Source organism: Taudactylus pleione, unplaced genomic scaffold (assembly GCF_031769625.1).
Source record: "Taudactylus pleione unplaced genomic scaffold, aTauple2 ptg000099l, whole genome shotgun sequence".
In the NCBI taxonomy this organism is placed as follows: domain Eukaryota; kingdom Metazoa; phylum Chordata; class Amphibia; order Anura; family Myobatrachidae; genus Taudactylus; species Taudactylus pleione.
Window position 1 is genome coordinate 753,156 of NW_028284501.1, and position 27,422 is coordinate 780,577.

The window sequence follows — 27,422 nt, forward strand, 5'->3', positions numbered from 1 at the left end:
ACTTCTACTTTAAAAAAAAGTTTTTCTGTACTTACCGCAAAATCAATTCCCCGAATCCATCTGGGGGACACTGCTGGCTCTGGGTGAAGTGGGCGGCTGAAGAGTAGGCACCAAATAGTTAATTATTGAAGTTGAACCCTCCCCCCCTCTTCCATCCTTAAACCCTCCTACCTCCTCCAGCCGATCAGTTATTTTTCTAACAATGCCAAATGAGAACACAACATAGTGAAAATATGAACTCCAGGACATACGGAAGTGAAGCCAGAAGAGTCTGAAAAAGGAAGAAACCTGACCTTGCAACAGGGAGAGGCGAAGGCCAGGACACAAACGCTCCTGTAAAAAAGGCAAGGAGGTGCGGTAAGTGTAACAGAGAAGCTGAAACACCTCGGCGCTCAGACCAACCAATGTAAGTTTTCAAAAGCAGATGGTAAATGGCACCAATGGTTGGTTTACGAACCTGGAGCAAAGTCCTCGTGACAGACTCAGAAAATCCTTTGGACATTAAGATACTGGTTTCAAGTGCCACACCGACAAATCCACCCTAGGCAGATCTGTGTGTAGGAAAGATCCTTTAGTGAGATCGTCCCGCAGTGGCAGCCACCACGTTGGTTAGCCCGATAGAGCCAGAAGGTCTGCATCCCATACTTGTCGTGGCAATCTGGAGCAATTAGGACATGTGCCATCTCCCTTCTGATACAGCAAAATACCATTCCGTGGTGGGATCATCCACAAAGACCGCCTGAGGACCTCTGGACCATGCGTCGTAATGAGGCAATTCTTGTTCAGTCTGCTCGCTATGAAGTCTATGTCTGGTAGACCCCAACGTTTTAGAATGAGGTGGAACGTGTCCTGATGCAGAGCCCACTCACCCAGATGACCCCTGTGCCGCCTGAGGAAACTGGCTTCCCAATTCTCCACCCCTTGGATGAAGATGGCAGAGTTGGCAGGAACAAACCTCTCCGCCCACTGCAGGATTCGAACAGTCACCACCATGGCCTGTTGACTCCTCATCCCGTTCTGGCGGTTGATATATGCCATAGCCTTGGCATTGTCTGACTGAACCCGTAGAGATCTGCCCATGCAGAAGCCGTTGAGCCAGTTACAGGACATTTCAAATCGCCGAAGTTTCAGTATAATGATGGTCTTCTCCCTGGACCAGAAATCCTGGAACTGGAATCCCATTTTTACGGCTTTCCTCTGAAAGACAGGTGTGACCACGGTCCAGTCTCATATTCAGAACTGGCAACCGTTGGACAGGGTTGGGGTGCAAAGCCACAAAATCAAGATATAACTGTCCTGAAGCGATAGAGGAAACCTTTGTCTGTCTAGACAAAAGTCTGATTTCCTCCAACACAGGAAGATAAGACACTGGAAATCTCTGGAGTGGAAGCAAGCAAAAGGTACTGCTTTGAAGGTAACCACTATCTTCCCCAGTAACTGCATACACTGCTGGATGGACACCCGACGAGGAAGCATTACAAACTGCACCCAGGATTGTAGTGTTAAAATCTTTTCTACTGGGAGAAAGACCCAACTAGTTGTGTTGAACAGGAGCCACAGAAAGTCCATTCTCTGGGCCGGAACTAGGTTGGATTTGGGAAAATTGTGAATCCAACCATGTTCCTCCAACGTGCTTACTACCACTGACTGATTAGCAAAGTTTGAAGATGCAACAGGTCGTCTAAGTAAAGGATGATGGTAATTCCCCTGCGTCGCAAGAGTGGGATCAAGGGGGCAAAGACCTTGTGCAGTACAGTAAGAATGATAGATCCTGAAAATGAAAATGACAGGATCCAATGGCGAACCCAAGGAACCTGTTACATTTAGAATTTTTGCATCCTGAGATCAGAATTTAACCATTTTAGATAAAGAATGGGGCGATAGAACCGCATTCGGTATGAAAAGCCGGCTGCCGCATGACCGGCAGTTCGATTCCTGGCTGCGGCAGCCCGACAAAAGAGCATAGCCCAGCAGAGGAAGCCCGACAGCGCTAGAAATCCTGATCGTCCCTAAGGTAAGAACTTACTAACCTAACCAACCCCCCTAACCCCCCTTAGGGGTACCTAACCCTAACCTCCCCCTAAGTGCCTAATCCCCCCTTCCCCGCTGCCTAAACCTAAGTCCCCCGGGAGGGGGGGGGTGCCTAACCCTCCCTCCCCCTAGTCTAACCCTCCCGGGGGGGTGCCTAACCCTACTACCTCCCCCTAAATCTAACCCCCCCTCGGGAAAATGACAGGCGTCTAGATTTTAGACGCCTGTCATTTAACCCTAGGCGGGATAGAGGATTCGGGAAGTCTACGGTCGTAGTTACGGCCGCCGGCTTCCTAAACGTATCCCATAAAACCTGTCCAGTTTCTGCATTAGAAAAAGATTGAAGTAAAACCCTAACCCTCATTCGGGTGCAGGAACCGGAGCTACCACAAGTCAGAAGAGATTCTACTGCCCTGGGCAAAGCAGACCACCGGATCAGGTTCCCTGGAAGAGGGGTTACTAAGTGAGAGTGAAGACTAAGTCCCAGAATATCCAGGGCATACCCTCAAGACAGAAAGTCTTGAACCCAGAGAGCCGTATAAGACCGGAACCAGATATTCCGACACAGGAGAGGACAGGCTCCTATGTGTCATGCAGACTGCTTGTCACCCTGTCCAGGGCCAGGTCTACGTGATGCCATACCCATACAACCTCGGCCAGCTCTATAGCCTCCGCAAAGGACCACTGGTGGGTGGAGGACAGTCCCTACCAGGAAAACTAATGGACTAAAAGCGGGGAGATTTGGTACGGGCAGGAACAACTAAATATGTACTCTTGCCTGATCGATAATGCACTTTATTTTTTTTAAACTAAGAAAACTAAATACGTAAACTTTAACTAATCTACAATGATCTAACTACTTTTATATACTAACTAAAACTACAGGCTAAAAGCTAGCCTTACTCCTCAACATTCCCTACTGTAGGACCCCCAGGGCTAGTGGAGTCTGTCGTCACAGCCCATTACTGGGAGCTGGAAGGGCTAAGTCCAGCCCCCTGCTAAGGGAGTGCTGAGATGATGGCGCCTGTATCCGGAACCGGAGATCAACTCTTACATTCCAGTCCCAGGAAAGCTGTCCCACGTTGTAGGCTGCTGCAGCAGCCTGTGAGAGCGTGGCTTCCGGAATGCTGTGGTTTTCACAACCAAACACAGACTCCATGCCTGCCTAGGCATCCACTTTATATTAGTGTCCCAAAGTGCCCGTGGATGCCTGGTGACCCTCTGCCGATGCCGGGCTTCGGTCAGGATACAGTTGCTGGCTCAGTTACTAATGCAGTCTCTATACTAAGCCAGACCCCATAAGGGTATTCAGGCTATCCTTAAAAAACAAAAGATAAAAATTAAAGATAAAACAAACTCCTAACTCCAATATCTTATTTCTCTCACTGCAGACACTAAAACAAAACAGAAGGGTTGGGGGCAGTTTAGCTATTTAATGCCTGTTCCTCACTTGATTAGACGACAGAGGATACTTTTTTGTTTCTGATTTGTATTAATATAGAGTAAAGTATTGATATAATAGGTTTCACATTGCAACAATAATGTATTTATTTCACCTCCTCCTTGTGGTATTCTCACTGCTTCTACTATTTGCCATCAAAGTTGGGATATATTGGGCCTAATTCCGAGTCGCACGCTTGCTGCATGCAATGCCAATGTTCACAAAGTTGGGCGATGTTATAAGTACTGAGCATGCGCCTGAGTCACCTGTGTCCTGATAGTTACCACACCGAGACGCAGAACGTATCTGAGCTCAGAGTGTATGGATTATAGTGGCTGTACTTGGATGGTAACAGGGGGAGGTCAGGCAGACACGGGCAAGTCGCCGACAGCAGCTGTGTCCAAAGCCGTTCACGCAGGAGGCCATGTTTAGACGGAGAAACTGCACCAGCCATAGGGCTGGTGTAAGTTTAAATGGTGTGTCTTTATAAGCACGGAGATGGATTTCCAGAGGCGCTAGGCGCTGCCAGTGGCCGTTTATGTTTTATAGAAATCGGTCGCAGCATTATCATAAGATGTAGACGGGCTGCGGAATAAGATGCATCCATGTGCGACTCAGAATCAGGGCCATTATATCTATAGTCCCAGTGAATCCTAATCCACATAGTTCTCACACTTCAGGTCTTCTCCTACTATATTTTTATAGTTCCATATAGCCCTTATGCACTAAATAAATATTCATCATAATTTGTTTACGAACACGCAAAAAAAATTGCCCTGATCTTGGGAGAATATTCTCTACATTCTTAGATGCACAATTATGACAGGGAAAAGGGACATTGTTTAGCAAATGGTTATTTTTCTATTTGCACTGTACTTCTGTCCTTTATAAGAAATATTACATGCATAAGAACAATATACTGTATGTATTATAATTTAGGTACACGCGGCTTAAATTACTTTTACATTTTACACTGAATTAATGATTTTTAAAGGAACAGGAGCAGCCAGATCTGTGAAAATGTATGCTTGCTGAATGCTGACAAATGCTGCATAGCGTTTTACTGGAAGTTGCAAGTGTTTTTCTCCAAACTTGTATATACACACTTATATATCACTATAGAGACACTTTAATGTACCCAAAAATACACACACTTGTTTCCTGAAATACACATGCTGGCTATCATTTTGCCGTTAATTTTTAAAGTTGCAAAAATCCACTATTTGACACTATGTCACTGCCTACAATACTTTGCTTACGGCCACTAACAGCCTTCTACACTGTCCTGCTATGTTATTTAGGGGGGTGGGAAGGTTTCTAGGTGATTTCCCCTATGTTTCTTGTACTTCACACACAATAGGTCGCACAATGTAGAATTAACGCACAACAAGTGTTGATTGCCATTTCTAATTCAATTGCTGTGGAATTAAAAATATCCCAAGAAATGCGCATGATGTTCCTTAATGAGCACAGAGCCTCTACAGGAAGATCAGACTATTGTAACTTACATTGAGTGGCTCAAGTTTGCAATCGATAGACTTGACATTTTCTCTGGAAGCTGCTAACTGTGCTTCTTTACCCTGGAGGTTGTCTTTGATTTCCCGAGCTTTTTCTTTGTTCTGTTTCAGATACTTAAGTTCTGCTTGACACTCTTTTACACGCTGTCCTTGTTTCAACCGTACTTGACGCAAAGTTTCCAAGGCTTTAATATACCTTTATAGACAAGACCATAGAAAAGTTACTTTTCATGCACAGTTAAATACTTATGTGAAGTGTCACCGTATCTTAGAAAACATGCAATATTTACATAGATCATTTTGTGAAAATGTATGTAAAAATAAATAAATAACCCAATTTACATATAAAACACTCCAACTCCGGACAACGGTCCCAGGGTTTTCTACTGGAAATAAACCGCTCTGCAAAATAATCCTCAAACCAATGTTTAAGTTGATTTCAAATCTTCTTCAGGGAAAGGCACCTAGGCATTACATGACTTTTCAGACAAGTGCCATATAAACCATAGGTGAGGAGACAGCGCCCTCTGGTGTGATATTCTAAAAAAACATGCTTCTGTGTAATAAGTAGGGGTGAGCGGGTTCGGTTTTACTCGGATCTTTTTATTGGCTATCGCCGAACACGTGTTTTGGATAGCGAATAAAATCGAGCCAAATTTGCGGTAAAGTGGGTTTAAGAACCGAGTAAAACCGAACCCGCTCACCCCTAGCAAAAAGTGGCCTCATACTAAAAATAAAGAAAACTCTGCTCATTTGTATTAAGTTATACCTCCCAGTATGGGTTAAGATCCACTCCAAACAAACAGGATTTAAAATCAATTGGTTCCAAGGACGGCCTTACAGAGATCTCTGACCTCCTAGGCGGAACTAGGCAACATAGCACATGGGCCCTCTCCACAAGCAGACAGCTAGTCCAGACTCCTAAATTCCTGCACACCTCGTCAGCCCAGTGCACGAGTTCTGACTGGGTACTGGCTATTCATACAGTGACAATATACAAATAATAATAGTTTTAAAAAAAAAAAATGCTACAAACCATATATTGTAATTTCTTTACATAATGATCAGTTCTGTACTAGAAGACAATAGTGCAAGGATATTCCAAGCAGTGTCACAAAAAAGTGATAAAAACCTGAAAATTTTTTGTCTCAATACATAGGGGTAAATTTACTAAAGTGAGTTTTTAGAAGTGGAGATGTTGCCCATAGCAACCAATCAGATTCTACCTAACATTTTACTAGTACCTTCTAGAAGATAATAGCTAGAATCTATTTGGTTGCTATGGGCAACAACTCCATTTCTGGAGGACTAGAAAAAGAAGCTTTAATTGCTCAATTCTGACTGCTAATTAATGTGCATCGTCCTCCATTGTACATTATGACGTCACTGAGAAACCGGAAGAAATATATCTCATGCATGTAAGATAAAGTCCGTCCTGAAAGACGGATTTTCGGAGCGGAGTATATGCTATACAAGGATTAAGCCAGCAACAGATTGGTAAAGGAACCGGTTGTATACAGCGCATGCGTGCTCTCATACAAGTATTGTGAGTATAGTTTCATCAAACTGCACAATGTTGTAGATTGCCATCTTTTTGGCATTACCGGATCTGGCGAAATTTTGAGGAGGATTTTGATTCTTAACCCAAACTCCTAATGGCAATGATTACACTAGAACACAGGTTCTCAAACTCGGTCCTCAGGATCCCAAACACTGCATGTTTTCCAGGTCTCCTCACAGAATCACTAGTGAAATAATTAGCTACACTGGTGGATCTTTTAAAATATGTCAGTGAAGTGAGAAATGAATACACCTGTGCACCTGCCGAGAGACCTGGAAAATGTGAACTGTGCGGGGTCCTGAGGACAGAGTTTGAGAACCACTGCATTATTAGATGATAATAAATTATTCCCATTCTCTTAGTAACAGAAAATACCGAAGCCTATCATAATACGGACAGCGGGATCTGGAAAAACGCCAGCTCGAACGAATGTAAATCTGGGGCGTCTTAGCTGTTAGCTGACGGGTGGGGGGGGGGAGGGGAGGGTTAGATTTAGGCAGCGTAGCGGGGTTAGCCTATATATATATATATATATATATATATATATTCAATAGAAAACAGTGCCAAATTTATCCACTCTGTTTAACGTGAAATATCTTTCACAATTGTGTGTTTTATAATGGCTTATATAATAGTAATAATATGTGTACATATACATATACTATTTGTATATGTAGCACTCCCTTATTAAGTGTAAGGTGTCTGCTTGGTCAACAAAAAATGGTGGCCGTGGCTGAGCCACCTTAATACAAGAATCAATTCAGCAATGTAACTGACCACAAGCGCCTCCTAGTGCATATACAGTGAACCAATAAAATATGTGCAAAATCTTGAAACCTGTGCAAAAAGTATATCTATATCCTTGTCCTTATCCAGGACAGTGACAGAAAAGTGACTTAGTGCAATAAATACAGAAGTGTAATTATATATGGGTATAAATAGATAGATATATTTAAAACCTCAATCAATATGCATAAAAAAAATATATTTTTAATTAAGTAAAACATTTCATAGACAATACACAATATATAATACATAAATACGCAGAGATAGATAAAAAGCAGATACTAAAAGACAATAAATAACGATTTTTAGTTAAAAAATATAAATATATTTTTAAATAAATTGGATTTATAGCTTATCTTTTCCAAATGTTTTTTTAGGAAGAGTTCATAAAGTGCAAGGTCAGGGACCCAACGCGTTTCGTCCTCTCATCTGGACTTCATCAAGGGGAATGGGTGCATAGAGACAAAACAGGGTTTATATACCTTGAATACAGGACTAAACTGGAGTCACATGTCCTCAATTCATTACATCATTTCCTTTTAAGTTTTAACACTAAAACTTATATTATGGCACTCAATATGAACAATATAAAGCAAGGAAGGCAAATGAAGTGTGTGAGCAAGTATTCCTCTTGCTTCACGATCATAATTCTGTCCCTGTGGAACGCATGTGAAGCGCACCACGTCATTTCCGGTTTCTGTCACTGTCCTGGATAAAGACAAGGACATAGATATACTTTTTGCACAGGTTGCAAGATTTTGCAAATATTTTATTGGTTCACTGTATATGCACTAGGAGGCGCTTGTGGTCAGCTACATTGCTGAATATATATATATATATATATATATATATATATATATATATATATATAGTGACACAGTCAGATTAGGGGTTCCTCTCCTGGGTAGAGGACTCCTTCCTTACACACACAGCAGCTGGGAAACAGTACGCCAGACTGGATTCAAGTACAAGCTGGTCGGCGCCAGTCTTTATTGTGCAAAACAGAAATAACATAAAGAAATCATAAACGTAAATCCTAGCCCTGGCTGGGCTTCTAACTTCACAGGTAGTTCCCTCACTACAAGAACCTGGCAGGGCCTAATGCCCTCACCAGCAACAAGGCACAGCACAGTACTCACAAATAGGTTTTCCAAGTGTCTCTGAGCAAACTCCCTGCCTGCTCTCCCAGGTGAGACAATCAGCCCTAAACACACTAGGCTTATATTGGCCACTCTCAGGTGGAAACCCTAACAAGCCTGTTACCAGGCTAAGAGAACCAAAACCTGGAGTGGCCGTGGGTGGAGCCCTCCTTCTCCTCTCACCCACAACCCCCAGGTCCCAAACCGGCTTTTCAAAAAGCCGAAACTCAAGCCTGCTACACTGCAGACTTTCTCCTGGGGGTTTAAAACACAAAAGACAGGAATCTGGGACAAATGTACCTGCCACAGACCACTTTACCAGTGATCCTATCACATATCCCCCCCCTTTGTTTCGACCTGTGGGGCGGAACAACTGAAGCCCCCAAACAATGAACGCGTGACAACGCGTCAGCATTGGCCAGCTGGCTTCCTGGCCTGTGTTCCACTGAAAATTTAAAAGTTTGTAACGCCAAGAACCATCTTGTAATTCTCGCATTACTGTCCTTATTTTCAGACATCCACTTCAGAGGGGCATGGTCAGTGATCAATTTGAACTTTCTTCCGACCAAGTAGTACCTGAGAGCCTCTAACGCCCACTTTATGGCCAACGCCTCCTTCTCCACTGTGGCATAGTTTCTCTCATGTACATTCAACTTTCTGCTAAGATAGAAAATAGGGTGTTTCTCACCCTCCTCGTTCTGGGACAGGACTGCTCCTATACCTACTTCTGATGCATCGGTTTGTACTATGAATTCCCTTTCAAAATTAGGAGTCATCAGGACTGGTTGGGAACACAACGCTACTTTCAACTCCTGAAAAGCTTTCTCTGCCTCAGGACTCCATTCTACCATGACTTTTTGTTTGCCTTTGGTCAGGTCAGTCAGTGGGACTGCCATGGTGGCAAAGTTGGGTATAAACCTCCTGTAGTACCCCGTAATTCCCAAGAAGGCTCTCACCGGCTTCTTATTCAGAGGCCGTGGCCAGTTTTGTATGGCATCAACTTTATTGAGCTGAGGCTTTATCAGGCCTCTGCCAATGGTGTATCCCAGATATTTGACTTCCTCCATGCCTAGACAACACTTTTTTGGGTTGGCTGTCAAACCTGCCTTATAGATGGAGTCCAACACTGCTTGTACCCTGGGTAAGTGAGACTGCCAATCAGGACTATGAACGACCACGTCATCCAGATAAGCAGCCGCATACAGTCTATGGGGCCTTAGAATCCTGTCCATCATTCTTTGGAAGGTAGCAGGTGCCCCATGTAGCCCGAAGGGCAACATCTTGTACTGAAACAAGCCCTCTGGCGCTGAAAAAGCTGTCTTTTGTTTGGCACTCTCGGTTAACGGTACTTGCCAATACCCTTTGGTTAGGTCAAGAGTGGTTAAATATCTTGCCGTCCCTACTCTCTCAATCAGTTCATCCACTCTTGGCATCGGGTAGGCATCGAACTTTGAAACACTGTTCAACTTTCGGAAGTCATTGCAGAAACGCACACTCCCGTCGGGCTTTGGAATCAACACAATGGGACTTGACCATTCACTATGTGATTCTTCAATAACCCCTAACTCTAGCATATTTTTAATTTCTTTCGACACCGATTCTCTTTGTGCTTCTGGTAACCTATAGGGCTTTAGATTAACTTTAACCCCTGGGTCAGTGATGAGGTCATGTTTAATGACCGAGGTTTTCCCAGGTACGTCAGAGAACAGCACCCTATTTCTAATCAGAAACTCCTTGACCTCTTGTTGTTGAATTGCCGACAGGGTTTTTGCCACTGTCACTTCGGGAACTAAGGGCCCTGGACTTACTGGAGGTTCTCGGACGGCCGACAGTACCGTTCTATCTTTCCAGGGCTTTAACAGATTTATATGGTATATCTGTTCCGGCTTTCTTTTCCCCGGCTGGTAAACTTTGTAATTGACCTGCCCCACTCTTTCTAAGATTTCAAAGGGCCCTTGCCATTTAGCCAAAAGTTTATTTTCCACAGTGGGAACCAATACTAACACTCTGTCCCCAGGAGCAAAGCTGCGTAACCGAGCATTGCGGTTGTATACCCTCTGCTGTGCCTGTTGAGCCTGTTCCAGGTGCTCTCTCACTATCGGCACTACCGCAGCAATTCTCTCCTGCATTTGAGAAACATACTCAATCACCGTTTTGTAAGGACTAGACTGCCCCTCCCATGTCTCTTTGGCAATGTCTAGTAACCCCCTTGGGTGTCTCCCATACAACAAGTCGAAGGGTGAAAACCCGGTGGAGGACTGGGGAACTTCTCTTATGGCCAACAATAAATACGGCAATAAGTAATCCCAATCCCTACCATCCTTGTCCACCAGCCCATCGGTTTGGGGGTGATAAACCGAAGTTTTTAACTGTTCGATTTTGAACAGGCAGCATAACTCTTTCATGACTTTGACCAGGGTACACCGTTTATGTCCAGTTAGTATCTCCTTAGGTATACCCAGCCTGCTAAAGACATGAACTAGCTCTCTGGCAATGGTCTTGGTTGACGTATTGCGCAACGGGATCGCTTCTGGGTACCTGGTAGCGTAATCCATTATGACCAGAATATACTGGTGTCCCCTGGCAGACTTCATTAAGGGTCCAACCAAATCCATTGCTATTCTTTCAAACGGCACCTCTATGATAGGCAATGGAACTAGTGGACCCTTAAAATGTGGCCTGGGAGCATGATACTGACACTCAGGGCAGGATGCGCAAAAGTCAGATACCTCTTTATGAAGCCCGGGCCAGAAAAACCTCTGTATTATTCGCTCAGTGGTTTTCTCTACCCCTAGATGGCCTGCCGTTATATGACCATGGGTCAGATCCAACACTGTTCTTCTGTAGGCTTTGGGAACTATTAGTTGTTCCACAACATCTTCCCCCTTCTTAGTCACCTGATATAACAAATCCTGCCACATTGCCATGTGGGGATAGGACAAAGGACTATCAGGGTCTACGGGTTTACCATCAACTACTTTTACATTCTCCCTGGCTTTTACCAAAGTAGGTTCATTCAACTGCTCCACGGCAAAGACCTCTCTTCTGACCTCTAAATCAGGCAGACGATCACCTGGCCCAACAACACTTCCCACCTCAATGGGAGGCACATCAGTTGGCGGGCCACCGTCACGCTCCGCATTCTCTAGTTAGCCAATCATAGTAGAAAAAGGGAATAACTCTGACTCAGAAGAAACTCCCTCCTCCACTACATCGACAACCTTCTCAAATGGATCGGGGTTGTTCACCTCTGGAACAAAACGGCTTTCCCACAACTTCCAGAAGTGAGCAAAGTCTCTCCCCAATAATGCATCGTACATCAGACCATGTACCAAACCTACAGAAACTATAGCAGAACCACATGGTGTCTCGATGTTCACCTCGGCAGTAACATAATATCGAGTATCCCCATGTATGCAGGTCACACCAACAGTTTTCCCCTCACGCTGCAAGGGGTTCACCAGCTCAGCTTTTATAAGTGTCACCAAGCTACCAGAGTCTAACAGTGCATCTACTCGGTTGCCATCTACAGTGAGTACACACATGTGCTTATCAGTCACAGCCTGCCGGTCAGCTGTACAGGCTATCTGTGCAAAGAAAGACCCCCTGCGGTAGACATGAGCAGTATCACATTGCATAGGTTCAGTTGTAAGTGCACAATTAGCGGCAAATCGGCTAATTGTGCACTTACAACTGAACCTATGCAATGTGATACTGCTCATGTCTACAAAGCCACCACATCGGAAACACAGTCATATTAATGTCTAGTCGTTTACGAGGCAAGAACCTTCCCGGCCTGGCAGGCCTGTCTCCAGGTTCTACACCCTCAATCTTAGGTACATTCCACCGCCCAGCACCCTTCTCCCCTGGAACAGTCTTACCAGTGTCTGTGGGAGTTTGCCGGTGCGCCATCGGGGCTCAGTGGGGCATACTCATCAGCTCCTCAGCCGCCACGTACCTCTCCACCAGCTCGACCAACTGGTCCGCGGACTTAGGGTCTGCATGGCTCACCCACTTGCGCAGAGTCACAGGTAATGATCGCAGGTACCAGTCCATCACGACCCTTTCCACGATCTGTGGTCCCGTCAGCATCTCGGGCTGTAGCCATTTTGAGGACAGATGGACGAGGTCATGCATCTGTGAACGTGGAGGCTTGTCCTTATGGAACTCCCAGCGGTGGACCCGTTGGGCACGAACAAAGGTGGTGACTCCCAAGCGAGTTAGGATCTCCTGTTTTAGTTTTTTATAGTCCTTGGCATCAGCCAGGCATAAGTCGAAATATGCTTTTTGTGGCTCCCCAGACAAAAAAGGTGCCACCAGACTTGCCCACTGCTCCTTGGGCCAACTCTCCCTTTCGGCCGTTCTTTCAAATGCGGCGAGATAGGCCTCCACATCATCGCCCGAAGTCATCTTTTGGAGGAAGTGACTGGCTCGTACGGAGTGAGTGGTGGTGGGAGGACCAGTAGTAACATCTCTGGGCCGGGCGACCAGGTGCTGTACCACCTCTCTTATGGCCTGGCTGTTTTCCGCTAAGGCCTGGCAGGTTTCCTCATTGGCGACCTGTTGTTGCCTGATAGATTCCAGCTGAAGTTGGTTCGTCTCCTGCTGAGCTCTGGTAGATTCCCGCTGAAGTTTGTTTGTCTCCTGCTGAGCTGCTGTAGCTTGGAGCAAGGCCTTAATAATTTCCTCCATTTTGTCCTGGGGTGTAGGTTGGAAGCTGAACCTTGCCTCTCTGAGCATTGGCTGACGCCTCCTCTATGGGACTCCAAGGACACAGTGTTATTTCCACACTCACAAATTGGGTGTCTGTCAGTTTAATTTTTAAAAGGAAAGTTTTCCTCTTGCTGCAACTTCAGTGTGTGTGGGTGCCCGCATTCTCCACCATATTGTGACAGTCAGATTAGGGGTTCCTCTCCTGGGTAGAGGACTCCTTCCTTACACACACAGCAGCTGGGAAACAGTACGCCAGACTGGATTCAAGTACAAGCTGGTCGGCGCCAGTCTTTATTGTGCAAAACAGAAATAACATAAAGAAATCAAAAACGTAAATCCTAGCCCTGGCTGGGCTTCTAACTTCACAGGTAGTTCCCTCACTACAAGAACCTGGCAGGGCCTAATGCCCTCACCAGCAACAAGGCACAGCACAGTACTCACAAATAGGTTTTCCAAGTGTCTCTGAGCAAACTCCCTGCCTGCTCTCCCAGGTGAGACAATCAGCCCTAAACACACTAGGCTTATATTGGCCACTCTCAGGTGGAAACCCTAACAAGCCTGTTACCAGGCTAAGAGAACCAAAACCTGGAGTGGCCGTGGGTGGAGCCATCCCTCTCCTCCCACCCACAACCCCCAGGTCCCAAACCGGCTTTTCAAAAAGCTGAAACTCAAGCCTGCTACACTGCAGACTTTCTCCTGGGGGTTTAAAACACAAAAGACAGGAATCTGGGACAAATGTACCTGCCACAGACCACTTTACCAGTGATCCTATCACAATATACACACACACACACAAATGGATTACTGATGGGGCGCTAAATCGCAACACAATTTTTTTTTAAAACTTGTAAAATACAATGCAATTTCTCCAAAGGCTTATGCTTATATTGATGTATACACATGTATTTAATGTACAACCAAAAATTAGGCAATTCTTTGGATCAGAAACTGTGGGACCTATTTAATATTAAAAATACATATATTCAATAATAATAATTTTATCATGTATTTTTAAAAACTACTTTCTGATCTCATATATCTATATTACATACCTCGTACTTGATGTCTAAAACACGGTATCCGTAGTTACTGACAGACCATCTGATGGTCGATTCATTGAACCAAAACCGTGCAACCTATTTAATATTAAAACAAATGTTTCAATAATAAGCTACAAATTCAAGGTTCACCATAATGTAATAGCTTATTTCCTCAGCATTATTAGAATATATTTTCTTTAATTTACATAATACATTTTTTTATATACTTTAATTTTTATAAAATATTTTTGTTTATCATCATATAGTAATTTTATATTGTCATATATAATTTTTGTATATACCATATGTCCCATTACCTTAACATATTATATCGCTAAAACCAGTATATCTTTATATATTACATATGTATCTTTTTATCCAATAAACATTTTAAAGGGATAAACATTAGTCTCCATAACAGAATGACCATAAATTATTAAACAAAGTACATAGATTTTACAAGTATACTATATAAAAATAACAGCAAGATTCATTTGGGAATTCCTTTTCCTACTTACTGAATAGATGCTTATGCTTCTGAGTCCAACTGCTACACTAACCTTTCTCATTCAATCCTCCTTTTTAACCTCTAGCAACTATGTCATCACTTCCTCCTAGATTTCATTGGTGGTTCAGTGCAACCTTAAAAAACTTTTTTATTTCCTAAAGTACATTAATCTTAGTAATGAAGCCTTGTTGGGGATTCACAATATCAATAAACCGCTTGGTTTATAATAGCATAAACCTTTTTATTCGTTTGGAATCATTTAATTGATAAGAATTAATAAAAAAGTCCCAGCATCCATCTTGATTTTGTAGTTTTTTTCCCCCATTGGTTAAGTAAGCCCGTGTGATAGACCTACTTCCGATCCATGTTGCCGTTGTCATGGTTCCCGACTCCGGCTATCAATCGCATAAGTAGGAACTCCCAGTGAAGATTCTTGTCACGTGTGGCTCCAACTTAACCGCCCCATACTGTTGACATGGTTACAGACGCCGCAACACAGTGACGTCACTCCTCATATGCGGACTCTGTCCACCTCCACCGACTCCACACATCGGTTACAATACAACCCTCAAATAACACTTCACCGCTCCACACCCTAACGGCCAAGTGCACGGAGACACTCATGCCTACCGCAGTGATCGATTGATCTTCGATCTCTCACAATCAACAAGCGTCTCGTTGTTATGGGGACAGACGCCATTTTGGATTTATGGGGATCCGTAATGCTGTTATCCATTTATAGATTAACCTCATACAAACCATAGAAACAGAAGCCATCTTTAAATTTGATTACAAATGTTACATAACTAAATCTATTTGTTTTTGTAATGTCTATTAACCCAATATATAGTGATTCTAAATATCACACCATATAAATACTATTAATTTAATTCAAATAATGATAGCTTATACCAATAAATTATACTAACATTACATGGATCCTTATTTAATCTATATTGACTATACTTTATATGTATTAAACAAAGTGCCTTTATTATATATACATTATTTTAACTAAATATTTAAATCGTGTGCTTATTCGTATCCTTACACAACCTACTATCACCTACGTGGATAATACCTATTTATATATGTATATTCAATACTCCCTTATGTAATAAATAACAGGTATATACATATGTGACCCCCTAATGTTAATTATAAATTATTCACCTTAAATATATTTTTATTGATATCATATTATTTCAGCCAATCTGTTATCATATTAATTCCCAAAAAAATCTTGCAGTTTTACATTAACACACAATTCTTTACAAAAATAATTTATTACCGAAATTTTATTTACACATACCAGAAACAACCATATTATTACACACATTTTCAATTAGTTCATTTAGAATGTTCAGCTAATATAATCTCCATTCAATGAAAAGAAACTATGTCTATCCCTTCATTTAATCCCCCCGGGGAAAGGGTGTTTAGCATATAGATCCAGTATGTCTCTCTTTTGGCTAGTGTTAACTCTCTACTCCCCCCTCTCGGATCTTCTTTAATATGTTCAAGAATTGTAAACGTGAACCCATTTGTTTCTGATCTGTGAACTTCCGAAAATGTCTAGGTAGACTATGATTTTTTTACATTATTTTTAATATTTCGCAAATGCTCTTGAATACGTAATTTGACACCTGTTTGTTTTCCCGACATAAGCTAGCCCGCATTTACATGTAATTCTATATACAACGAAGTTAGTCATACACGTGACTACTTCCCGTAATTTATGATTTTTTTCCCCCTAACCCCTGCTGAATAAAGCTAGTTTTCTCCATAAACTTGCAACATATGCATTTGTTGCAAGGATAACAACCTGGTTTTTTAACAAGGAATTGGCCCACATTTATATCTTTCTTAATGGAGATTAAATTTTTTTGGGATTTCATTCTACTGTGGGCTAGTATGTTCTTCATGTTTGTAGCTTTCCTATAGGTTATATTAGGTTTATTTGGAAGGTGAGGACCCAATATTGTGTGAATGTAAAACTGCAAGATTTTTTTGGGAATTAATATGATAACAGATTGGCTGAAATAATATGATATCAATAAAAATATATTTAAGGTGAATAATTTATAATTAACATTAGGGGGTCACATATGTATAAACCTGTTATTTATTACATAAGGGAGTACTGAATATACATATATAAATAGGTATTATCCACGTAGGTGATAGTAGGTTGTGTAAGGATACGAATAAGCACACGATTTAAATATTTAATTAAAATAATGTATATATAATAAAGGCACTTTGTTTAATACATATAAAGTATAGTCAATATAGATTAAATATGGATCCATGTAATGTTAGTATAATTTATTGGTATAAGCTATCATTATTTGAATGAAATTAATAGTATTTATATGGTGTGATATTTAGAATCACTATATATTGGGTTAATAGACATTACAAAAACAAATAGATTTAGTTATGTAACATTTGTAATCATATTTAAAGATGGCTTCTGTTTCTATGGAGCCAGTACACTATGGAGCCACATAAATTTAAAATGGTGCCTGTCCCCATGGTTACGGGATGCACATTACACATTAGTTTAATAGGCATTATAAAAAAACATAGCGGTATAGTACGGGAACATTTGTAATTAAAATTAAAAGAATGAGTCAGTTTGTATGAGGTTAATCTATAAATGGATAACAGCATTACGGATCCCCATAAATCCAAAATGGCGTCTGTCCCCATAGCAACGAGACGCTCGTTGATTGTGAGAGATCGAAGATCAATCGATCACTGCGGTAGGCATGAGGGTCTCCGTGCACTTGGCCGTTAGGGTGTGGAGCGGTGAAGTGTTATTTGAGGGTTGTATTGTAACCGATGTGTGGAGTCGGTGGAGGTGGACAGAGTCCGCATATGAGGAGTGACGTCACTGTGTTGCGGCGTCTGTAACCATGTCAACAGTATGGGGCGGTTATGTTGGAGCCACACGTGACAAGAATCTTCACTGGGAGTTCCTACTTATGCGATTGATAGCCGGAGTCGGGAACCATGACAACGGCAACATGGATCGGAAGTAGGTCTATCACACGGGCTTACTTAACCAATGGGGGAAAAAAACTACAAAATCAAGATGGATGCTGGGACTTTTTTATTAATTCTTATCAATTAGATGATTCCAAACGAATAAAAAGGTTTATGCTATTATAAACCAAGCGGTTTGTTGATATTGTGAATCCCCAACAAGGCTTCATTACTAAGATTAATGTACTTTAGGAAATAAAAAAGTTTTTTAAGGTTGCACTGAACCACCAATGAAATCTAGGAGGAAGTGATGACATAGTTGCTAGAGGTTAAAAAGGAGGATTGAATGAGAAAGGTTAGTGTAGCAGTTGGACTCAGAAGCATAAGCATCTATTCAGTAAGTAGGAAAAGGAATTCCCAAATGAATCTTGCTGTTATTTTTATATAGTATACTTGTAAAATCTATGTACTTTGTTTAATAATTTATGGTCATTCTGTTATGGAGACTAATGTTTATCCCTTTAAAATGTTTATTGGATAAAAAGATACATATGTAATATATAAAGATATACTGATTTTAGTGATATAATATGTTAAGGTAATGGGACATATGATATATACAAAAATTATATATGACAATATAAAATTACTATATGATGATAAACAAAAATATTTTATAAAAATTAAAAAAGTATATAAAAAAATGTATTATGTAAATTAAAGAAAATATATTCTAATAATGCTGAGGAAATAAGCTATTACATTATGGTGAACCTTGAATTTGTAGCTTATTATTGAAACATTTGTTTTAATATTAAATAGGTTGCACGGTTTTGGTTCAATGAATCGACCATCAGATGGTCTGTCAGTAACTACGGGTACCGTGTTTTAGTCATCAAGTACGAGGTATGTAATATAGATATATGAGATCAGAAAGTAGTTTTTAAAAATACATGATAAAATTATTATTATTGAATATATGTATTTTTAATATTAAATAGGTCCCACAGTTTCTGATCCAAAGAATTGCCTAATTTTTGGATGTACATTAAATACATGTGTATACATCAATATTGAGGTATGTAATTTTAAAAGAGATGTATTTGAACATTGTTTTACTTTGAGCTCAATTTATTACCAGTGACACCCAGTACAAATATTGTATATTATGTATTTTAGATTTACCCCTGAAGAAGTCTCATAAAGAGACGAAACGCGTAGGGTTTAAATAAAAGGTGGACATTACATATAAACATCTGCCGATCGAAAGGTGTATGGATACCCTTCTTCTAAGATTGGAAGGCTGTGCAATACCAAATTGTGTAAGATTGTCCATCTAGCATATTGTTAAATTTTAATAAAGAAATATTTTATTTTTTATTGTTCTAATTTTTATTAATGTGGGCCTTGGGCCTTTGTTTGGGTGTCTTGGTACGAGGGTATCTTTTTTAGAACCTCGAGGAGGATTTAATGCAAACTCATTGTTTGGACTAATTGATCAAAACTGAGAACGAGTAGAAATAACAGTGAAGTCGTCTCTTCAAAAGAAAAAGACGCATAAGCCTTTGGAGAAATTGCATTGTATTTTACAAGTTTTTAAAAAAAATTGTGTTGCGATTTAGCGCCCCATCAGTAATCCATTTGTATATCTCTAAACTAGTCCTCCTAACAGGGGACTTACTGAATGGTGCTGCTGTATTTGAAGTAATCAGCGCAGGGTGGGATTTTTTTGTGATATATATATATATATATATATGAGTAAGGTATTGCAACCCCACAACAATGAGGGAAAAAGAGACAGCACTCCCACATAAACAAGTGAAAAAATTGTTATTAATACGGTGAAGACATCAGTACAGAGACATGTCAAAGTTTCAGAGGTCCTAAGACCTTTTCTTCAGGACTGTACAACAGCATCTTTTTCACTATCTTGTGGCTGCGTCATCTGCCAGCGCACTTTGGAGCGCTGCCGAAGGTAGTACTCGCGCCCTGGTTGTCTGGGGAGGGGACATCACGCTCTGTTGTCAGGTATTTAAGTTTGTATGTATTGTATGTCTCATTATATGTCAGTGTCTTGAGAAAGGAGGTTCGTCCTCCGAAATGTCGACGGCATTAAACTGAAGTTTTTTTCAACTTGAGTGGAAGTCTCTGAGTGCCGCCTCATTGGATAGCTATTTGGAGGTTGTTTGCTTAAAACCGGAGGGAGGCACCGGAGCACAGCCCTTGGAGTGCCGGTCCATTGGAATATATATGATATATATACACACACACATGTACAGTCAAGTGCATAAATATTGGGACATTGACAGCATTTTCATATTTTGGCATCTATTCACCACCACAATGGATTTGAAATAAAACAAACAAGATTTGCTTTAACTGCAGACTTTCAGATTTAATTTGAGGGTAATTACATCCAAATCAGGTGAACGGTGTAGGAATTACAACGGTTTCTATATGTGCTTCCCTCTTTTTAAGGGGCCAAAAGTAATGGGACAAACTAAACAATCCTAAATCTAACTTTCACTTTTTAATACTTTGTTGCAAATCCTTTGCAGGCAATTACAGCCTGAAGTCTGGAACGCATAGACATCACCAGACGCTGGGTTTCATCCCTGGTGATGCTCTGCCAGGCCTCTACTGCAAATGTCTTCAGTTCCTGCTTGTTTTTGGGGCATTTTCCCTTCAGTTTTGTCTTCCATCAAGTGAAATGCATGCTCAATTGGATTCAGGTCAGGGGATTGACTTGGCCATTGTAGAACATTCCACTTTTTAGCCTTAAAAAACTCTTTGGTTGCTTTTGCAGTATGCTTCGGTCATTGTCCATCTGCACTGTAAAGCGCCGTCCAATGAGTTCTGAAGCAGTTGACTGAATATGAGCATATAATATTGCCCGAAACACTTCAGAATTCATTCTGCTGCTTTTGTCAGCAGTCACATCATCAATAAATACAAGGGAACCAGTTCCATTGGCAGCCATACATGCCCATGCCATGACACTACCACCACCATGCTTCACTGATGAGGTGGTATGTTTTGGATCATGAGCAGTTCCTTTCCTTCTCCATACTCTTCTCATCACTCTGGTACAAGTTGATCTTTGTCTCATCTGTCCATAGGATGTTGTTCCAGAACTGTAATGGCTTTTTTAGATGTTGTTTGGCAAACTGTAATCTGGTCTTCCTGTTTTTGTGGCTCACCATTGGTTTACATCTTGTGGTGAACCCTCTATATTCACTCTTGTGAAGTCTTCTCTTGATTGTTGACTTTGACACATATATACCTACCTCCTGGAGAGTGTTCTTGATTTGGCCAACTGTTGTGAAAGGGTTTTTCTTCACCAGGGAAATAATTCTTCTGTCATCCACCACAGTTGTTTACCGTGGTCTTCCGGGTCTTTTGGTGTTGCTGAGCTCTCCGGTGCGTTCTTTCTTTTTAAGAATGTTCCAAACAGTTGATTTGGCCACACCTAATGTTTTTGCTATCTCTCTGATGGGTTTGTTTTGATTTTTCAGCCTAATGATGGCTTGCTTCACTGATAGTGAGTTCTTTGGATCTCATATTGAGAGTCGACAGCAACTGATTCCAAATGCAAATGTCACACCTAGAATCAACTCCAGACCTTTTACCTGCTTAATTGATAATGAAATAAGGGAAAAGCCCACACCTGTCCATGAAATAGCTTTTGAGTTGATAGTCCCATTACTTTTGGCCCCTTAAAAAGTGCGAGGCACATATAGAAACCGTTGTAATTTGTACACCGTTCACCTGATTTGGATGTAATTACCCTCAAATTAAATCTGAAAGTCTGCAGTGAAAGCACATATTGTTTGTTTCATTTGAAAGCCATTGTGGTGGTGAATAGAGGCCAAAATATGACAATTCTGTCAATGTCCCAATATTTATGCACCTGACTGTGTGTGTGTGTGTGTGTGTGTGTGTGTGTGTGTGTGTGTGTATGTGTGTGTATATATATATATATATATATATATATATATATATATATACACACACACACATATATATATACACACACACACGTAAATACACACCAATCAGCCATAACATTAAACCACCCGCCTAATATTGTGTAGGTTCCCCCGTCGAGGCATGGACTACAAAAGACCATTGTAGGTATCCTGTGGTATCTGTCACCAAGCCATCAGCAGCAAATCCTTTAAGACCTGTAAGCTGCGAGGTGAGGCCTCCGTGGCTCTAACTTTATTTTCCAGCACATACCACAGATGCGCCAATCGGACTGAGATCTGGGGAATTTGGAGGCCAAGTCAACACATTGAACTCTTTGTCATGTTCATCAAACCATTCCTGTACAATGTTTGCAGTGTGGCAGTACGCATTATACTGCTGTAAGATGCACTTTGTCTGCAACAATGTTTAGGTAAGTGGTACAATGTCAAAGTAACCACAAAAATGCCAGGACCCAAGGTTTCTCAGCAGTACATTGCCCAGAGGATCACACTGCCTGCACAGGCTGGCCTACTTTTCATAGTACGCCCAGGTGCCATCTCTTCCCCAGGTAAATGAAGCAAAGCATCTGGCCATCCACTTGATGTAAAAAATGTGATTCATCGGACCAGGCCACCTTCTTCCACTGCTCCATTGTCCAATTCCGAAGCTTAGGTGCAATTTCGGCAGTGTACAGGGGTCAGCATGGACATTCTGACCCTTCTACGGAAACACTGCAAGCTGCGGTGTGTTCTGACACCTTTCTATCATAGTTAGCATACATTTTTTCAGCAATTTGTGCTACAGTACCTCTTCTGTGGGATCGGACCAGACAGGCTGGCCTTCACTTCCCAGGCGCATCAATGAGCCTTGGGTGCCCTTTTGCTGGTTCACTAGCTGTCCTTCCTTGGACTACTTTTGGTGGGTACTAACCACTGCATAACGCGAACACCCCACAAGACCTGCCATTTTGGAGATGCTCTGACCCAGTCATCTAGCCATCACAATTTGGCCCTTGTCGAAGTTGCTCAGATCCATATGCTTGCCCATTTTTCCTGCTTGCAACACATAAACTTTACAAAGTGTGAGTTCACATGCTGCCTAATATCCTCCACCCCTTGACAGGTGCCATCGTGACGAGATAATCAATGTCATTCATTAACCTGTCAGTTATTTTAATGTTAAGGCTGATCGTTATACTTTATAACATATTCTATTTCTCCCTCAGGAGTACAGAGGATGTGTTATATTTCACTGCTAGAGTAAAGTGTGTCGATGAGAAAAATATATTTTATAAAAGTGCACTAACATAGAGACTTGAAATTTCCACTTTTTCTCTAGCAGACCTGTGAGGGCAAACCAGTGATTTCAACAAAATGGAAAAAAAGAGTTCGTACATGCCTACAGTTAGAATAAATTGTCTCTCTGTAATGTAATGTTATAGGTCTCTGATCCTGAACTATATTCAATATTGTCATCCTAAATATATACAAAATGAGAAGCTGGCAGTATGATTTCATAACCCTTAATGCCCAGTTAACCAAAGAAAAACAAGACCATATTTGTGGAACATTTGTATGAGTACTATACATACAGCTGCACACAGGACCAAGTTGCAGAGATTTGGTCAGTCAGCAGATCCACAGTATTGAATGAATGATTAGATCACAAATTGCTGCTAGTACTTTCAAGTTATTGAGATGGGCATCAATAAATTTTAATTTTGCCCCTTCTAAATAAAAAAAAAAGGGCTAGACTCTGATCAAACAAAGGAAACAAATCATTTTTAACTTACTGTAAAGCTGTTTCTTTGTAGCTGTAAGGGGTGACAGGGAGTGAAATATACTGTATACCAAAGTCTAGGAGCCAGAACATTGGAACTAACCATAACATGAATAGACACCTAATCTTCCCTATAGCCCCCTAAGGGAATCACCTTCTTTTCAAAGTAAACCAGATATGGTGATCGAAAAATTGTTGGGGAGGACACCTCAAGAAAGTGGGGGCGTACCCCTTAGAAACCACTTCTCGGACCCAGGCGTCTGTTGTTTGATGCCAAGAGTCGGCATATTGAAGAAGTCGGCCACCCACCCTGAGATCCCCCAGGAGGAGGCTCACCTTATCAGACATAAGGTTTGTCGTCAGGCCTGGCAGCTGGACGTCTGGCTGTCCAAGGCTGCCTGACTCACGGCTTGTTGGTCTTGAGCGAACTAGACTGCCTGGGATTACTCTGAGGGCTAAAGGACCGATAAGAGGACAACCTAGGCTTAGGGGCAGTTGCTGATGGCAGAAAGGCAGACTTTGAAGCTGCCACAGTAGCCACAATCTTGCCCTATTCTGCACCGAACACCCTGTCTCCACAAAAGGGTAACTATTTGAGTGCTTTCTTGGATCCCATGTCTGCCTTCCAGGACCGTAGCCAAAGGACCCAAACTTCTCCCATGAGCTCAGTGAGCTGCTCTGATTGAGGGAATTCTGCCTTAACCACCTTCTGACGTTTAAACATCGGGGTTTTAGGTTTAGGGGCCGGTTCATCCTTTATATTTAGGACTGATTTAACCGGCCTCACTAAAGCAGGAACATCCACTGTTGATTGACGGTGCTCCTCATCAGAGTATGACTCAGAGACAGAGCCTTGTGCGTCATCTGCCTCCTCAGATGATGCGGCAGAATCCAAAGGCTGGGTGGACTGAGAGGAGGATACAGTCCGCCCATGTGCCTTGGTGGCTAATGGTCTGCCCGCCTGTAACTTTTGCTGAGAGGCGGCAGACGTTTGAGCCATATTCTGATGGGCATAAACATCCATCCAAGGAGAATGCATAGGGGGTACACATACATTGTAGGTTGTAACAGCTGTGGGTACTCCATGGTAAGAAGCAGCATGGGAGTTGATAAACGACCCGCTAGCTGTGTCAAAACCTGGGATAAGGAGGACACACAGGGTGGCTTTTATAGCGGGGTTGGTAGGGTGAATTGGTGAGCAGATTTATAACAATTAGCACATAGACCAGTGTTGGCTAACCTTGACACTTCAGCTGTTGTGGAACTATATATCCCAGCATGCCCTGCCACAGTTTTAGCATGCCCTAATAGCAAAACTGTAGCAGTGCATGCTGGGTTATGTAGTTCCATAACAGCTGGAGTGTCAAGGTTAGCCAACACTGACATACAACCTCCTGCATGAAATCCTGAGGGGGCAAGCCTGCAAAACATGATTTACATGTAACCAGCACAGTAGCCTCAGCCTCCTGTTTATCCTTGCCTTTGGAAGACCTAGAAATAGCCAAAAAGTAGCACACAAAAATGTCTAGTTAATAATACAATGTGACACCCTTCACAAATACATGTAAATGTGAAGTACAAATACCACTACACACCTTGTAATTTAGGGTTTGAGAAAAGAGCAGCAGGGATAGATATAACTGACAGTTAGAAAGTTTAAGACAGTATCTCACACAAATGGGCTAGCACAAGTCTCATACAATGCATATAAATATACTTATAATGGGCACTAAATCAACTGTGCACTGTATAACCTGGCCCCAGGGAGAGGTAATACAGGGAGACTGGACCCAACACTCCTGAGACCTGTAGCTTCAGAAAACCATTGATTAATGGCTACCGAGCGTCTCATATAGAAGGAGGGTGAGTAGGAGGCACAGCCCAGAAACGAGAACACTTTTCTGTGGGATTGCGCTCTGGGCTGGGGGAGAGCCTACCTCCCCATGCAGAATCAACCACCAGGTGCCGCTGGCCTCACCTGGTCCCTGACGCCAGCTTTTAACCGCCCCGGTGGTCTAGTGGGGGAGCGGAGGCACCAGTCGCCCCAATACAGCGTCTTCCGGCGGGTCTCCACCGCCGTTTGTAAGGACTGTCAACACACGATGCCCCCCACAAGTGAGGAATCGTTTTACCGAATCTTCTCTGTTGCCCAGCTGCAGCCCTGGGTCCCCACTGGAGCGGCTAACAAAGCCCCCCTGGCGCCCGCTGAAATCACTAGACCACTTAGCGGTGTTGCGGCGTGGCGGAGTTAGTTGGAGCCGTGGCACAGGTGCCCATTAGGACGCCTTGCTGCTTGCTCAGATGACAGAAAATAAAATGACTAATAAAATGAAAAGCTTGGGAAAGCTAAAAGCAGTCCCCGTTATAAAAAAAAGGTGCGACTGATCCTGTAAAGCACCAAACGAAAAACGGTCTGCCTGTGGCTGGGGACGGAGTATATGTGAAGGAGGGCCGAGGCATCCTGGGAGCTAAAGCTTAACTGTTTGGTGCATAGATCACTACAACCACACCCCCCTCCCATGGTATCCCTGTGGATCCTGAAGAAATAATTATATTAGCAGGTAACACACATCTACACTGGATACTCATGGTTCTCGTTAAACATATAGGTGCTGATGCTAAGGTGACGGGGCATGTGGCATATATACGTGCTCTAGCACTGCGTGCACACATCTTTGGTGCGTCTGCCCCTATCAGTAAATTTGTTTTGTTACTTATGATACAAACCTGCACCAACCAATACTAGGTCCAAAAGATAAGCCTAAAGGAAGCAAGCAAAGTAATCTAACGCGTGTGACTCTGCTTTGTTTGTGCTTGGTTGCGGAGAATGCGCAGTGCAAGCACACGCAAGATATGCTACACCAACATGTCTATATTCAATTCAGCATCGGCCCCAAAAAGTAGAGCCACATATATTGGAGGAATAATATAGCTGACTCTAATGTTTCTGCATTAACCCAATTTCAATTTTTATCATATATGTAAAAAGTATGAAAAACACAATTGATGGCGCTTTGTATAATTTTCATTCAGTGGCGATTTGTAAATAAGAGGTCTTGAAATTATCAAGGTAGGTTTGATAAATCTAATTATTCACTCTTTAAAAAAAAAAAAGAAGAAAAAAAAAAAAGCTTTACCTGGTTGCTGAAAAGATTTCATCAAATTTGATCTTTAGCTGCCTCCCCTCGCTCAGAGGCCAGTTAGAATCCTCCTGGTGGCAGAAGATTACGTTGTTGAGCACAGCGGGGGACACTCCTAAGCAACTGATCAACTCTCTGTCCATCTCTGCACATTTTGTGCTTAGGCTGACTTTCTCTCCATGCCTAACGAATCAAAACAGAATAGACTGTAAGCACCCAGGAAAATAAAACCCCAGAACAGTTCTGACCACTAAAGCTGCATACACACACAATGATTGAGTTAATGAATGATTTTAGTAAATGATTTTCTACCTTGAAAAAATGAACTAAAATAGTTTACTAAAGTTGTTCATTTACTATGTTCATTTTAAATGTAATGAACGATTTTTATGAACTAAACGATTTTTGCATATTAACTTAATGAAAATCGTTGAGTTGACAAGTCTGACTGAACTACAAACTACAAACGTGAACGCCCATGAACAATGATCGTTTATCGTTTGACTCAGAAAGTGAACGATTTTTTTAAACGATATCGTTTAACGATAATCGCTCAAAATCGTGTGTGTATGCACCTTTAGGCTTAATATTTCAAAACACCCAAGTTCAAGTGTATACAATACGCGATAGTGAAACACAAAGAAATCACTGGGCAAGTGCATTCTCAAAGGAAGGATGCAATTTTTCCATTATAGAGATCAGTTCTATGACTAACTTTATTTGTAGCCTTAATCTAGGTAAACACTATGTGATATTCAGGCCGATCAGCCGTTTTTCAGCTGTTCGGTCTGATAATCTCAGAGTGTG

General features: G+C 41.9%; 1 protein-coding gene across 1 annotated transcript in view; it reads right to left on the bottom strand.

The window, feature by feature from the left end:
• The window catches only part of RAD50 (RAD50 double strand break repair protein), a 157,030-nt gene that overhangs the window by 100,364 nt on the left and 29,244 nt on the right, over positions 1-27,422 (bottom strand). The window contains exons 5-6 of the mRNA XM_088470381.1: positions 26,613-26,798; positions 4,981-5,185 (exon numbers count right to left, since the gene is read on the bottom strand). Coding sequence (XP_088326507.1) covers positions 4,981-5,185; positions 26,613-26,798 — 391 coding nt within the window. The remainder of the gene's footprint in view (positions 1-4,980; positions 5,186-26,612; positions 26,799-27,422) is intronic.